Consider the following 15,417-nt stretch of genomic DNA (forward strand, 5'->3'; position numbering starts at 1 on the left):
TCACTGAGGCCAGGAGGAGACCAATGAGTCCTGGGGCGTGATGGCAGCTGGGGCCCCCGCACTGTGTCCACACTGGAGAGAAAAACACACGCGTCATGAGAGAATAAAACACATCACTTTGAAGTTATTATGACCCACAATGCTGCACGTCTCTCTCTCTCTCCCCCTCCCTCCCTCCCTCTCTCCACCTATCCCTCCCTCTCCATCCCTCTCTCTCTCTCTCTCTCTCTCTCTCTCTCTCTCTCTCTCTCTCTCTCTCTCTCTCTCCGAATAAAACCGACGCTTTCCGTGAATGTGCGAGCTGCCTCCTCGCCAGCAGCCATAATTGGGGATAATTCAAAAAAAAAATCCTGATCCTGCCGGGTTGTTGTTTTTCCTCTTTTCATTTACCCCCCCCTCTCTTCATTTGATTGTGATTTTTTTTTCACGATGTGGATTGGCTCGTGACATCGTCGGATCGCTTCCCCCTTTTTATAATAACACTAATTCTTATAGGATGTGTGCGCTGGGTGGCGGAGGCTTCTGTCGTGGTCCACCTTCCTCCGGGCTGCGAGACAAAGACCGCACACATCCCGGGCGGAGGGCGCGCGCATCGGCCTGCTAGTGGCCGGACGATGGGAAGCACGGACGCGTTCGAGGCTGCTTCTGTCTGTGCGGAACGATTCTTCTTCTCCTTCTTCTTCTTCCTCCTCTCCATCGTCGGTGGGTGGGTTGTTATCAGCATTGAAAATCTGACATCATTTGGATTCATGAACTGAGCGAGACATTTGTGTGGTTTTTGAGATCCCCCCCCCCCCCCCCCCCCCCTCTCTCTCCTCCTCTTCTCTGGACAAACCATCCTCGACGTGATGCAACATAAAACCCTCGGATGATATTCAGACACTGGGCAGATGAACACATCCCTCTCCCAGTAACAGGGAGGCAGAGGATGTCTTTTTTTCTCTCCTCCTCCTCCTCCTCCTCCTCCTCCTCCTCCTCCTCCTCCTCCTCCTCCAGCAGCAGCAGCAGCGCGGTCCTCATCCCGCTGTTGATTATCACATCGTCTTGTGTTTATTCCAATGCGATGGATTTGTGCATAACAGGTGTCGTTAGAGCCCGAGGAGCATGAAGCGTTATTATGAGTTTTAATCTCCTCGCGACGGAAACACAGCGACTGGGATCGTCTCTCTCTTTTTTTACTGTTATTGTGTCATTCTGTTGTTTTTGAGAAGATCTGGAGAGAAGAAGGATGCTATGAAAAGGTAGGTTATCATCTCCCTCCCTTTGCACACACACACACACATATACACACAAACACACACGCACACGACACAAAAACACAGCAGAGGTGATTTTGACACCTGTTCATCTGTGTGTGTGTTTTTTTGTTACCCACTCCAGTTTGTGTGTCAGGCCTCTGCTGACACGGCAGCCGTCTAATCAGGTGAAATTATATTTGTCAAGGTGGCAGAGTGTGTGTTGTGTGTGTTTAAAAATAAGCCCACAGTTCCAGCAAATCATATTGTGTTTCATGGCCTACATAGACGAGGGCCCACCCAGACAAGCCACAGCTATTATCACCTCCTGCCCGCTGTGAATTGTGTATTTTGTGTTTTTTTTTTGCATCACTTAAAAAAAGAAAATCAGATCTTCATGTTTTTAATCATGTGGTGTTGAAACAGGGAGGCTTTCAGGTTCCTATAGCTCCAGCTCCGAGGCCTGACCGGTCATCACATCGATGGGTTTTCTCCTCCTGTTGAGGACATTTCCTCATTTCACACATAGATCCTTGGTTAAAAAAGAATAATATAATATACAGAATAAAATAAGGAAAGCTAAATGTCTGCCTGCTCTGCTGATCTCCTCACAGTTGCTATGTGCTGGTACAGATTACACCCTCTGCTCTTTAAGCGACTGTCATGCACACATTTCGCCGAGCGCCACCCGAGGAAGCATAAAAACGCATCTTTGCTCATTTACGACGTCTCTGTTTGTTGGACGTAGCCCGTGTTGGTTGCACTGTGTCTGCTCCACCCCCCCCCCCCCACCCCCCCTGTACACCCCCGTGCATTCACTCAAACACCCACACTTGCACAAAGTATGTGAGCCGTTGTATCTTAGCAACGGGCAAGGTAATTACTGGGAGAGCCGAGGAGCTGGCATGCTGTAGAGCCGCTGATCTGATCCCAGCCTCAGAAACAGGAAGGCAGAGATTTCCACCGTGTTGCCCGACACATCACTTCTGTTTCCACGCTGTTAAAATGTGAGTTCTGTAGCCGCTCAGTGCTCCGGACCCCAACGTGCAGGTCAGACATCTTGGTTTTTTGAGTCTATTCCCTCAATACGTGTGTCTCTGTTCGCAGGTGGCGTGCCTGTGGACAAAGAGGAAAGATGAGTCTGTCGGGTAGAACGGATCCTCGCAGCCTCTCCCTGTAGAGACGAGAGGGAGACGACGGCTGTAGGGGGATCGCTGGTGTTTGTGAAGGGCCGAACGAGGCAGGCTCCTGTGGAAGGTGAGAGAATGGCTAACCAGAGCATTGTCATCGACGGCCCGGGCAGTTTGCTGGCTGTGCTGGCGTCACAGAGCGGACTGGCAAGAGGCGGCAGCAGCAGCGGCAGCAGCAGTGACGGCAGCGGAGGGGTCTCTGCCACGGATATGTCTGCCTACTTTAAGCTGGTCTTCTTGGGTTTGATCATCTGTGTCAGCCTGGTAGGGAACCTCTTGGTCTCCCTGCTGGTCCTACGAGACAGGACACTTCACAAGGCCCCGTACTTCTTCCTCCTGGACCTGTGCCTGGCCGATGCAGTCCGCTCAGCTGCCTGCTTCCCCTTCGTGCTGGTGTCCGTCCACAGCAGCTCCACCTGGACATACAGCGCCCTGAGCTGTAAAGTCGTGGCTTTCATGGCTGTGCTCTTTTGTTTTCACGCTGCCTTCATGCTGTTTTGTGTGGCTGTCACCCGCTACCTTGCCATCGCCCACCACCGATTCTACGCCAAGCGCATGACCATCTGGACCTGCGCCGCCATCATCTGCATGGTGTGGACACTGGCCGTGGCCATGGCGTTCCCACCTGTCTTCGACGTTGGGACGTACAAGTTCATCCGGGACGAGGACCAGTGTATTTTTGAACACCGCTACCTGAAGACCAACGACACCCTGGGCTTCATGCTCATGCTGGCCGTGGTGGTCCTGGCCACCCACGGCTTCTATGCCAAGCTGCTGCTGTTCGAGTACCGGCACCGCAAGATGAAACCCGTCCAGCTCGTGCCCGCCATCAGCCAGAACTGGACCTTCCACGGTCCCGGGGCCACGGGGCAAGCTGCAGCTAACTGGATTGCCGGGTTCGGCCGCGGCCCCATGCCACCCACTCTGTTGGGCATCAGGCAAAATTTACACAATCAACACCGGCGGCTGCTCGGGATGGAAGAGGTGAGGTCAGAACGGAGGCTGGGCAGGATGTTCTACACCATCACCCTGCTCTTCCTGGTCCTCTGGGCTCCCTACATTGTGGCGTGTTTCTGGAGGGTGTTCGTGAAGTCCTGCACCATCCCTCAGCGGTACCTGTCCATCACGGTGTGGATGAGCTTCGCCCAGGCCGGAGTCAACCCCATCTTCTGCCTCCTGCTCAACGAGGACCTGAGGAAAGTGCTGCGAGCTCACCTGCCCACCTACTGGAGGACTAAACAACACCTGCCCCAGGACGAGGCCTACTGCATCATGTGATAGGCCGTGAGCTTCGTGAGGTGAATGTTTCAGAAACGAGGTGAAGCAGAAGCGATGTAATGCACCTTGGTTGCGTATTAAGTGTCTGTTTTGTTGTTTTGCACAACAAAACCCCAAATTTTGCCAACAAACGCAGGCACAGTGCCACTCGATGAAGAATGTCGACGCTTGAATAAATGTGTCGGGTGCAGAGGTTTGAACGGGGAGAGAGAATCCCCCCCCCCCAGCCCCCACCACCCCGGGCAACTCCTTCAACGGTTTGTATTACTGACGATGTACTGTACGATTAACAGGTGGGAGAGATCACAACAATCCCCCCCCCCAACTAAGTGTGACAGATGCCATTTTAAAATTGATGTTGCCTTATTTCAAAAGGGACACACCCCAGAGGTTTTTTTTTCGACTGAGAATTAGTTTGTGGGTCACACGGGGCACGAGACAGACGAGCGGAGGGTTGAACTCCTTTATCAGAAATGTGCTGTGGACTGTGAAAAGAAAAAGTGTTGACGAGAACCCGACCGACCCTGAAATACATCGAGGGTCTGATTGGATTGATGGACCGCCCTGGACATCTGTTCATCTGTTTCAAAGGGAGACTACAGAATACCGAATGGACACAAAAAAACCCTGGACACATTTAAATAGCTGTGGTGAACCGAAGAAGCCCCTAACATGCTTGGTTTTTTCAACTTGATTTAGGGCGTGTCAGGTTTCTTTGTATCATAAAAAAATTGCCTGTTTTTCCTTTACTTTGTAAACGATACATGTTAAGCAGATGACACTATTTTGAAATATGACTTGATTTGATATTGTATAGACTGTACAGGAATGTATATTCCTGCTTGTGTGTTTTTATATAGCATTTCGTGTGTATGTGTGCGCGAGAGAGGAAGAAGAAGAAAGAGAAGAGAGGAGGGAGGGTTAAAGAAGAAGAGAGAGAGAGAGAAACAATGATGACAAAACAGGTTCCAGTCAAATCGAGTCAATGTGAAAGCAGCCACCATCTTGTGGCCTCAGAATCATGCAAAATTGAGCAGTCATCATATGGAAATCCTTTAAATGGATTTCGCTAAATGAAAATACAGTTTTATTTTAAATGGGTAATGTACAAGCAAACGTGACGTACAGATGGAAAATAGAAAAGGGAACCGAACAATTAGGAAACAACACTTGTACATTGCAAACAGGCCACAGGACTTAACGACTTGAATGGTAATGTAAATGAATGAAAAAAAAATCACTGGCAAATGGATATTTATTTGCAAATGATGATCTTGAGAATGTTTTTGAAGTACTGTTATGAGAATACAAAAAAAAAGATTTAAAAAAAAAATGAAGAAGAAATGAAGTGGCACTTAATGCGAAGGAAACTTGAATGTTACCAGGACGTCTTATACCCCCCCCCCCCCCCCCCCCGACATCAATGTCACCATTTGTGCATCTCACAGAACATTCTGAAAAGCCGTCTTCAGGCTGGATACGACCCCAGAGATGTTTGGCAGTATGGGAAACCGGCGAAGGCCACATTTAGCTGTCTCTCCGAATTAAGATTCATGTAATGCAAAATGTCCGACCTACAGTATGTTAAGCATAGATATATTTGTGCAGTCAATTTTTTCTAAATGTGGACACGTGCACTGCATACTGTATTAGCATGCGTTCCACTGCATTCCATAGATTCAAGCCTGGGGATTACAACTTGTACAGACGTCGACACGGGAAGACAAAGTGAAACGCGAACCCGGGGGGGGGGTGTCCATAACTTTTTACGTCTGGCATTCCTTTTTGGCGAGATGATATCCTGTAAGTGTACAGTTTAACTGAGGTGGTTCTTTTGCCCACTCATCAATAAAGACTCTACTTTTGATGCATTGTGAGTTTTTGACCTGCCTGGATGTTGACACGGCTGCATCCCCCCTGTGGAGAACACTTCACTGGAAATAGACCACTTTGCAGAGCGCGTGGCACAAATTACACCCTGTGTGCCTTTTAGTTCCTGAATGCAGCAGAAGATGAATTCTGTGGTGCATCGGTGAGGCTCTGGCTTTCTCTCCCTGCGAGCGCTGACCAACAACAGCTGCAGAGTCCAAAGGATTGAAACCATTATTTCTTTTTCCACTACAACAACCCATCAAATCTGAAGAGACAGGTGTACGAATACACAGAAAGAGTGGAGAGATGTCTTATAACTGTTACACAAGAGCTGGACCGGACAACTGTGTGGGAACAGAAACAAAATGTGCGGTTGGGTTCAACAAGTGAGTTTCTTAAGCTACAGGGCTGTTAAATATTTAACCATGAATGAAAAGTACAGGATAAAGGTAAAGAATCAAAAGGTCAAGGACATGACTAAGCAATATTCAGCCAAATCTCTCGAAAGGTAACATTTGCAAACATTAGCCGTGAGTTAATAGTCACACTAGACCAGGCTTAAGGAACAAAATCCATTAGGTTATTGATTAAAGCAGTTCCATCAAGAATTCGTTAAACAAATCTCGCTTTGATTTTGAAGAAAAATTAAATATATTGTTCTGTTTGATGCTTTAAATGTGTTTCAAAGAGAAAGAGAGAGAGCTGAAGAATAAACCCTGGCCGACGTGTGCAGGAGCAGCTTATCAACATGTTTCTATAGATTTAAAACTTGCATTTGATATTTAAGCTTTGAGGCAGAACCTTGATTTGTGATTCTTTTTCTTCCAATTCACTACATTACATTATATATTCTAGAATGAAGTACAGAATTGATTCAACCCCAAAACCACGTAAATCAAAATAACTGCATTTCTGTCATATACTGTGCAAAGTGAAGAATGGTGGAATCCAATCTCTCAAAGAAGTTATTATTATTAAGAAGAAAACAATAATTCATTCTTAAATGAAGCTTCAGATAATGGAATACATTATAAAAAGGGTTTAAAACTCCTTTGTAGGATAAGGAACAGAAAGCACATAAATAAACCAGTTGAATCAGGATCCACATATACAGCAAACCCTGAGCAGCCGAGCACGCTACACAATTATGCGTCTTACAAAATAAAATCCAAAGGAAAAGCTTTTCTCAGTCTTAATTAGAGCCCGTTTGAAATCCAGCCGTCGAGTGACGGTGTATTCTCTCGGTAAACAATTAGCCTATGTTTTGAATTTGAATGAGAGATAATTTCCATTGTCTTTATGAGCGTGGACAGTGTCTGATGGAAGAAGAAGTTTCCATAGTGAGCGGTTACAGCTGTGTGAACATCCCCAAAACGCTCCAGGTTCAACAGGTTCTCTCCGGCTGCGCGTCTCCGTCTCAAGCTCTTATTTTTAGTTTGGTTCCCACTTCTCTAAAAGATGCTCAACAACAAAGGCCGTCTTACTCACTGGAGGAACTTCGATCGCCCACTGAAGATGCAGAGTTGTGCAAGGGGCCTTGTTGCATTGTGGTGTCAGGGCACGGGAGAAGTTTAATGTCGACCTCCCGGATTGGGTTTTGTCTTGTTGTGTTTTTATCAGTATCCATCCTGCCTGTTTCAGACAAAGCCCCGTCCTGACCTTCCCAGACAGCAACCATTCAGCGTGCCCTCACTCCCACACGGCCACATTCAAACGTCACAATGCCCCTCGCCAACCTTGAGAGGAGCATAGTCCAGGCTACAGGCAGCGAGTCTGTGAATAAACCACCAAAGATGTTTGAAACTTTCAATTTAAGATCCCTGCTCTCACTGTGCTTCCCTCTTCACTGTTTTTTCCACCATTTTCAGTTGAGTAGGTATTTTTGTCTGCTTGTGGTGCAAACAGTGTGTGATACGACTTCTCTGCAGTGATATAACATATCAATCAAACAATTGTGTATCATTTTATAACTTGCCTGGTCCTAGAAAATAGAAAAATCTAATTTAGGAGCTTCAAGGTTTGATTGCAGTACGTTGCAAAATTAACGGGTCTCAAGAAAAAAACCTTTCTTAGAGCTGAAAAGACACAATGATGTCTTCTATGTTCAACATTATAGTTTACCATGTTAGAGTGCAAGCATTTTCTGAATATAGAATTCAACTCAGGTACTACTGAAGCATTCAGTTCCTATTCAGGGGACTATGAATGTGGAATTTCAACAATGTAATAATCCATGGAGTCATGCAACTAGGAAAACACAAGCATGCTGATGTTCAGTCGGATATTAACCATGTTCACTATCATAGTTTCACAAAAGAACATTCCAACGCCATCTAATGACAAGACGAGATACCAGAACAAAATGTCCATGTTAAGGTTGCTGGTTGAACAGTCAGGGTAGGTTCTCGGGGGACCATGAATGGACACTGTCATTGCCATCTATGAGCTTCGCCACTATAGTGACTAAAAACAATGATTAACAATGTGGTTTTTATTCATGACTCAGGCAGAGATCTCTAGAAATATGATACGAAATATATAAGTTATAATTTAACCAATAAGTCTTTGAGACCCCATAGCGGAAAAACAAGCTAAAACTAAAATCTAAACATAAGTGTATCTTTTTACAACAATGGGTTTATTGCTGTACGACAAATAAATGTAACACATTTCTCCTTTTAGTCACTGACGTAGGGGGAATCCTGTGTGGTTCTTGAAGACCCACACGATGACTAACACTCTCCTACACTGTAGGTTCGACCACCTTCACTGCATCGGGCTCTTCACACGTTAGTATTTCCATTTTCAAATCCCATTGCTTCAATTATAGTTTGTGAAAGAAAAAAAAAAAGGACACGAAAACAACACACAGACAGTTACCGTAGTTTATTGTGTATGTGTGATAAATAACTTATATGAATCTGGAATCAGCATAAACCGAAAACACACATACACAAACACACAGATAAGTACAAACACATACTTAAAAACACACCTGTGTATATTTTTCATTATCAGTTTGATATGCCTACGACCGATCGGGAGTTCAACATCATGCACGTGGTCGGATGCAAACAGGCAATTGCAGAACTGAAAGCAAATAGAGGCGGCGTCACTACACTTGATTACACTGCTGGAGTAACAGTTACATAAATAGTGAACTAGCTCTACGCCAGAGGGACCCGTCTCTACAGTGTTGGTTTTTCAGGAACATTATTCTCTGCACACGGATTCAGTCAGTTCCTGTCGGAGGTAAGCCATGACACATGCATGGGAGTAGTGCTGATTCCTTTCTTTGTCCAAAAGCCTGATCCCAGCTGCAGCTGTAGGAGAACTGACACACATACACATTAACCCCCCCCCCACAGGAGAAACCTCTAAAACATCCCCACCACCTACACAGCATATCGTTCAATCTGATTGCACTTATCATTAAATTAAACACTAAATGCCACCTGTTACATTCCAGTGAAAATCTGCAGACGTGGACGGTTGAGGAGCAGCGGGTCTTTTTCCTTTAAGCGGTAGATGGAAGCATTTCATTGGTGGATCAGTCACTTTTGCTCCCGCCTCCAGATGATGACCATGCCGGTGGAGTCGGCGGAGGCCAGTAAGCTCTCGTCGCAGTTGAAGCTGACGTCCAGCACCGGTCCCCCGTGGCCCTGCAGCTTGTTGACTATCGCCTTAGTGTTGCGTTCCACGTCGAAGAAGTAGACGCAGGCGTCCTCGCTGCCGGTCACTGCAGCAGACGGGGAAGTCAGAAACACAACTTTGTAAGTCAATGGCTTTAATAGTCTAATTTGTTAAATTCATTTTGGATTAAAATCATGAATGGCTCAGTCTCTAATCGACCTCAAGTGACACGACCTTCGCATGTAAAGCAGAACAAAAGAATATGGAGATGATGCCTGTTATGACACGAGTGCTTCCCAGGTGTCTTCACAGTTTGTCAGCTCTAGGAAATAATAGCTGTAACCACGCTGCAAAATATCAGTGGGCTTCAGAATGAATCTCAACACATCCTCGCCCAGAGACTCTCGAGTGAGAAACTGTTAATTAGAGACGCAAACCTGATAATTTAAACAGTGAAAAAGCCTTGAATGAAACGATGAGTTGATTGTTAGGAATTGGTGAATGAAGTTAAATAAGGTGAAGCTCCGAGGTCGAGCCATGCCTTTGTGTAAACAATATTTTCAAAATGTATAACCTTTTGATATACAAACCCAAACAAGCTGCAAACAAGGAAGGTAAAGGGCTGCTAAAAGGCTTTCTAATTTGTTTATTTTTATCCAAAAGCAACTATGTGCTATTTTCTGCATTTCTCTTCTCCCCGAATTGGACAGCCTGGAGCAAGTATTGAACTGTGGTCTCATTTTCTATTCAAATATCACAGCAGGAGCACTGAGAAGCGTCTTACCCACACAGGCGCCCTGTCTGAACGACATCAGGGGGCAGAAGATGCTATGAACCAGCTGGGAGCCGTGCTGGATGGGGAAGCTTCTCTTCAGCTGTAGTGTGCCCTCGTTGTCCACCACTCTGCCCAGGGAAGTGTGGTAGAACCGATTCAATTAAATAGAGCAATGTAAGTATATATAGTTTACAAAGCTTGCGATAAATAAACAGGGACATCACAGACGAACCTGTACAGCAGCATCTTATTGACGCAGGCGTTGACCAGCAGGGAGGGGTCTCTGGCCTCTCGGCTGATCCAGGACCGAGCAGATATGCTGCAGATGGAGCTGCCTTCGTTCACCACCAGACGCTTGGCTTTGGTCAGCTTCCCTGTGGGGGGGGGGGGGGGGTAGGCAGGAACAGCGGAGACCGGCAGTGACACATTAACCGCTTTACCCTCTTGAACAAAGACACCGTTCAGTGCACAAAATTGTGTTAATTTGTAAAGTGGTCAGTGCATCATTTTCCCTCGGTCAAATAGAGCATACCTGTGGCCATGTCGAAGAGGAATGAGAAGATGCTCCCCCTGTCATCACCAGCCCAGAGGATCCTGCCCGGAGCATCAAAGGAGAGAGACAGCACGCGGCCTGTCAGCTTACTGGAGCCCCCCTTCACCTTCTTCCCGGTGGAGATGTTCACCACCTGCAGGTGGTGCTTGCTGTTTCCCACCTGGAACACAGAGCTCGGAGTGAGGACCTTTATTAGAGCAGCGCAGAGACAGCGAGTGGAGATGCACTGGTTGCAGTGATTTTGCCATTGACACCAGACCAGTAAAAAACTGGTTACAATCTGCTCTGGTATTTCTACTTACAGCACATTAAGAATTTATGCATCATCTGTTACATGTTATTACATGCTATATTACATGTGGTATTATTTATACACCTATAGTGCAGCATAGACTCATTAACTGTGTAAATAAATGGTCGAAATGATGGCTCCCCAAAAGTAAATACTGCCTCCTCCATGTTAGTGGATGGAACATGGACAACGACAGAAAAACATCTCAGAGAGGGCTTCTGTCTGATAATTATTTAATTATATATATATATATATATATATATATATATATGAGGCTATAAAAACGGAGTGAAGCGTAATACTTCACATCTGAGACTGACTCACGATTGGTCAGGTGTGTGTATCAGCAGGACCTGGAAACCATGGCTCCATCCCCCAACCACTACTCTGCTGCTACACTACGGCAACAAATGACATCATCGGCACAAGATGGCAGCGCTTGTATCCTGGATAGTTGACTTGATTTCTGCATAGTGGGAAGCCCTATAGACAAATTGTGAATATGGGCTATGCTTATAAAATTTGATTTATTGATTGATGAGGTGAATCTTCGTCTTCATCTTTATATACAATTGAATTCATGGACCATCTCGCTGTCCTCAAAACAGATGAGACCAGTTAAACCTGTACAATCCTGATTTTGAAGCCAGTGCTAAAGACACTAATGATTTCCTCCTCTTTGTTGGTACTGTCTGATAAAAAACAAATATCCATCTCCCTCATGTTTCACTTGAAGGGACACAGCTCTGGTTTCACTTAACATTCTGCTCTTCCATTAAAATGAAAGGACAGATTTAAATCAAAAACTATCCAAGATTCTTTCCACTTTTGTTCTTGATTACCAAAGCTGACATTTAATTCAGAAATGTGAATCAATATCCGCACAGTGCAAATACACAGACACAGTTATCTGGAATGTGATAAAAGCACACTAATGGGAAGTTAGTTTGCCTCTTTGTGCAATTTATGCTTCACACACAAAAATGAAATGATGCGAATAAAAGAAAAACAACTATTAACAAACGCGACGGCAACTCATAAAAACTGTGAGGAGGAAATAAAAGCTGCAAAAAGTCAACATCTGTGTTTTGAGGGTTCTGGGTGCACCAGCATCGGAACAGAGCAAAGTCTCACGTCTACGCTTTCTAAACACCATATGTCAGAAAATCTTTGCCAGACTTTGCATCGAAGAACAACTTTGAAGTTAAGAACATTAATATCGTGAGATGAAAACAGAACTAAGTTGGTAAAATAAAAACCAAAAAATAATAAAGCTCGCAAGACAGGCAAGATAACATGGCTCACATTTTGACCGCCCTCTTTGCTGCTGTAACACGGTAAATGTCCCTTTTGTGGGACTAATAAAAAGGATAAAGCTATCTTATCTCAAATAGGACTCACCACAGTAAGATTGTTATTCATCGGCTGGAATGTGCAGCAGAGCAGCTCGCTGGATTCCGGGTCTCTGACCTCCCGAATGCAGCGACCATCCTCCGTGTTCCAGATGCGCAGAGTCCCATCCAGGGATGTGGAAACGATGACGTCGTTGCTCAGAGACCAGGCAAAGTCCGTGACGGGACCTCCGTGACCTTTCAGTGTCACCTTCACACTGGGAGGGGACGGGGACAGCGTCATGATGGACAGGCTGCCGTCCAGTGAGCAGCAGGCCAGCAGGTGCTTGTCATCGTTGGCAAACTGCAGCCGTGGAACTGAAATAAGATGAAGGAGGTTGAAGTAAAATGGATGTTCATACTCGATGTTCACAAAGTGATCATCATGGGCTTTATTTACTTACCGGCAGAGTCCACATGTTGGTCAAATATGTGGTGCATGCCAGCAAAAGCATAATTTTCACTCAGAGTTGTGTCCCCTGCCATGGCTCGGCTGGCCTCTGCCACTGAGGTGGGCACCAAACTGCCCGGAGGCCTGCGGCCAAAAATAAAGACCATCGCGTATAAGCAGGCAATCAATACACCTCCTGTCCACCGCCTACAGATGACAACTCAATATGTGAGATGAGATCATTGCTCGATGCAACCAAAGCAGAATTACAGATCAAATGAAGCATGAAACAAAGATAATCCAGTGGCCCCAGGTGAAGAGACAAGATGCTGGATGAATGTTAAGGATCTGCTGGTACCTCTCATCGTAGACCGCTCTGTTCATCTGGGCCTGTAGCTGGTAGGAGCCTCTGCTGACGGACCGGCGGTGACCACGAGCCCCTTGGGCGCGGGGGTCCTCCTCGAAGTCCTATCCAGTGGGAGAGAGAAGAAGGGGGGGGAGCCAGAACCTCGTAGGAGTGAGTGCAAGTACAAACCACACACAATCATAAAATAAACATCAATAAATATTACAAATTACCATGCAATTTTAAGTTAACGACACTGCCCATATACACGGGCAGTGCCAGCCATTTCAACCAAGCTGCTCAGTTTAATAATCAAGGACATCCAAAATGTTGCTGGCTATGATGCTGATTGGTGAAAATTAAAATCTAGCCATCCAGATGGCTCTCATTTATTCTATTCTATGTTTTAATCCATCGCTCAGATATTTTTATATCTGCCTATCTTAAATCAGTACAGACACCCCCGGCTATTCCTTGTCTTCTATGTTCCCTGTCCCCTCTGTTTCTTTGGGTCTGACCTCCATGCGGTCCAGTGTGGTGCGGGAGCTGCGCACACTGCTGGCCCTGAAGCTGCTCTGCTCGGACAGGGGCCCGTAGCGCAGGGCCAGCAGCTGACTGCGCAGCCTCAGGTACTGCCTGCGCAGCCCCGGCTCAAAGCCACACTTGGCGTTCTCCCTGAGCAGCTGGCTGCGTCGGCGGATGTACTGAGTTCGGAACTGTGGGAACGTGGGCGTGCGGTAAGCATTGTACCTGGGGAGGAGAGGAAGTGACACAGCACACACACACACAACACATCACAAAGGGATCCATAAGCAATTACACGTCTGAATAATTTCTTCATCACTTTCAGAGCATGGGAGCCGGGGGTGTGACTCAGGCCTACCTTGCGTCCACTGCCAAAACCTGCTGCCAAACTGCTGCCATTCCACAAGCACTCTGGGTAAAGATGGAGCCACTGCCAGAGCAGGTCCCTGTCAAACACACCAGCCACTCATCTTAATAGTCTTTACATTACGTGGTAACACAACATGGCTGACATGTACATCACATACATACAATCAGATGATCTCCTCCAATCACAACACAGAGTCGAGTCAACATCTAATAATTGAGTTTATTAAAATCACGTGACGCAATTAATTGTTGCAGTGAAATAATCAAACGGAGCCACGTGATGAATGGTGTTAGCATTTGTCTTTGAAGCACTGTGGTTAGCAAACATCAAAGAGGAGCAGGCGACTGCTATTCTTATTGACAGCTAGCCCGAAGCGAACTAGCTTAGCAGCTAGCACGTTAGCAACAACATCAAAGGCGATGTCCTCGTTTAAAAACCGGTTTTCCTTGAATTCGCCGACTTGGATAAATAGCGTGAAAGATGGCGATGCTACACAGAGATGAACGTGTTGAGTGTGATGACAGCGGACAGCACGAGGGGGGGGATTCGAGTGGAAACGTCTCACCTTCCTTAGCTTCTCTCCATCGCTGCTCTTTCTGTTCCGGTCAGGTCACATGACTCAGTGAGACCAGCACAGCCCCTGCTGAGGCCTCGTGAAGCCACGTGACTCATCAGGTGTCACGTGGATCTGTCACATTTAATACAGATAAATATATAATACTTGAATTTGTTCTGTTTTCCTTTCATCCACAAGCACAAACTATCAAATGGCTCTAAGTAAAGCAAATATAAGATAAGATGAGATTAAACTTTATGGATCCACACGCAGGGGGAATTCAGATGTTACAGCAACAGGCAGGTCATAGTGAGGTAGACAAGATAATAAAGAGATATTTAAAAAAAAAGAAGGCAATAGAATAAGAATAAAAACAATTAAACAGAAAAAGCTGAGTATAAAAATAGTGCAAATAGTATAAGTATATCTGAGGCCTAGTTTTCTTCATCTGAATCTATGAATTATTATCAGGGAAAACTGAGTAAATGTCTAATTCTGCTGACTAACAGATAAACCAGCACAGATGAAAAAATAACCTTCAGAGGTAAAGAAGCAGCTCAGTTTACTGACTGGATACATGATATAGCAGTCGGGCTCCGTCCAAAACCAAAACACCTCCCGCTACCTGTAAAACTCATCAATTAACATGTTGTATAAAAATGTAAAAAAGATAAAGTGGTGGTTTATTGTGTTTTTATGTGATGGACTATTTCTTGGCAGGTCGCAGGGACTCTTGGATTTTGTTTCCCAATATCCAGTCCTTACGTTGGGCTAAGATAAAATAAGCAAAACTCAGCTAAGATAATTTTTATTTGCGTCATATTAGTGCAGAAGTCATGAGAGTTACACCAGTGTTTTCATCCCTCTCTTGGCAGCAAGACAAATAACAATTACTCCAAATGTAATTCTCAAAGTTTAGAATTTTTATGATGTCAGTTTTCTTGTAATTATCATCAGGATTCTTGAATTATTCACTGGGAAATTGATATATGTTGTATATTTGATAATCA

At 45.4% G+C, this 15,417-nt stretch overlaps 2 protein-coding genes across 2 annotated transcripts; one reads left to right on the forward strand and one right to left on the reverse strand.

Annotated features, from left to right (window-relative positions):
- The first annotated feature begins 960 nt into the window (after positions 1-960).
- On the forward strand, positions 961-5,570 carry LOC133956362 (probable G-protein coupled receptor 173). Its single transcript, XM_062391333.1, has 2 exons — positions 961-1,241; positions 2,343-5,570. Exon 2 carries the CDS (start codon positions 2,501-2,503, stop codon positions 3,701-3,703), a length of 1,203 nt encoding a protein of 400 aa, XP_062247317.1. The 5' UTR covers positions 961-1,241; positions 2,343-2,500; the 3' UTR covers positions 3,704-5,570.
- A 2,876-nt stretch (positions 5,571-8,446) lies between these two features.
- On the reverse strand, positions 8,447-14,513 carry wdr13 (WD repeat domain 13). The gene is made up of 10 exons (XM_062391331.1): positions 14,417-14,513; positions 13,840-13,927; positions 13,475-13,706; positions 12,969-13,078; positions 12,624-12,754; positions 12,230-12,537; positions 10,516-10,696; positions 10,216-10,357; positions 9,993-10,111; positions 8,447-9,314 (listed from the first exon to the last, which is right to left on the reverse strand). Exons 2-10 carry the CDS (start codon positions 13,878-13,880, stop codon positions 9,130-9,132), a joined length of 1,449 nt encoding a protein of 482 aa, XP_062247315.1. The 5' UTR covers positions 13,881-13,927; positions 14,417-14,513; the 3' UTR covers positions 8,447-9,129.
- Positions 14,514-15,417: the final 904 nt, after the last annotated feature.

This window comes from Platichthys flesus, chromosome 7, assembly GCF_949316205.1.
Source record: "Platichthys flesus chromosome 7, fPlaFle2.1, whole genome shotgun sequence".
Taxonomy (NCBI): domain Eukaryota; kingdom Metazoa; phylum Chordata; class Actinopteri; order Pleuronectiformes; family Pleuronectidae; genus Platichthys; species Platichthys flesus.